Raw genomic sequence first — 1,085 nt, 5'->3', positions numbered from 1 at the left:
AACTCGAATCCCTTAGGACGAAGTAGCAAAATGCATCATTGTAGCTACGCTGACAAAGTTTCATCGAATTTATTAATATCTGGCACTAAAACATCACACTGTAATGAAGTTGAAAAAAGTATAGCGCCAAAGTTACTTGAAAAGTCAAGTGATTTAATTATTGACGTAAATAATCAAAATTTCAACCCTGGAAACCTGTGGTCAGATGCCGAGAAAACACCAGTGGATGATGGGTTTAGAGAGTACATTTTCAGAAATAAAAAAAGAGCCAGACTAAACAACTCATCTGAAGATAATAATGAAATGAAATCAAGTGGTACCACCGGTAACACGGGCAATGTTAACGCATCCATTCCAAAACCAATTAAAAAAATTATTGGCATCAAAGTAATCGACAACTGCAAACTTCAGGCCGAAAAGAACCTTATAAAAAAGACCGTTTTCTTGATGAGCAACGTAAAAAGATGTCACAGAAATGATGTCATAGATTTTCTTAAAACAAGTGGTATAAACGTCATCTCTTGTTTTCCGGTGATAAAACGTTCTAATCAGGAAATAAGCGATCCAGTAAACAAGGATGAAGAAGAATCAACGATGTTTCGTGTATGTGTCGAAAGTTTCGATGGACCGAAGATGAAGGACCCGAAAATTATGTTAAAACACATCATTGTACGCGAATGGCGTTTCGGGAAAAACACCGACAAAAACTCCGATACAACGAACAAACATGGCTGACAAAAATTCGTTAAATACTGTTAACGATACTCGCAGCAATCTCGTAGAAAAAACCTGCAGACTATATGAAGATATAAATCAAATAAATGCTTTGTATAACTCCATCAGCGACAACGGAATTAACGACAATTTGTTTTTCAAGCTAATGCGTTTAAACATTAGAAGTTTAGTTCACAAATCAGAAGACTTACTCGATTATTTAAACAACTTTTCTTTTAAATATAACATTATTGGTATAAGTGAAACGTGGCTGAATGATGACAATATCAAGTTAATAAATATTACTGGTTATGATTTTGTTGGTAAAAATCGGTCTGGTAAGCACGGTGGTGGAATCGGTTTGTATATTG

General features: G+C 34.8%; 1 protein-coding gene across 1 annotated transcript; it reads left to right on the top strand.

Annotated features, from left to right (window-relative positions):
* Positions 1-30: 30 nt before the first annotated feature.
* On the top strand, positions 31-735 carry HELRODRAFT_178993 (hypothetical protein; the record flags this gene model as incomplete). Its single annotated transcript, XM_009027861.1, has 1 exon — positions 31-735. The coding sequence occupies one exon, from the start codon at positions 31-33 to the stop codon at positions 733-735; it is 705 nt and encodes a 234-aa protein (XP_009026109.1).
* Positions 736-1,085: the final 350 nt, after the last annotated feature.

This window comes from Helobdella robusta, assembly GCF_000326865.2.
Source record: "Helobdella robusta unplaced genomic scaffold HELROscaffold_51, whole genome shotgun sequence".
Classification (NCBI taxonomy): domain Eukaryota; kingdom Metazoa; phylum Annelida; class Clitellata; order Rhynchobdellida; family Glossiphoniidae; genus Helobdella; species Helobdella robusta.
The sequence above is the reverse complement of the archived record's forward strand: the minus strand, read 5'-3'. Positions and strand labels throughout refer to the sequence as shown.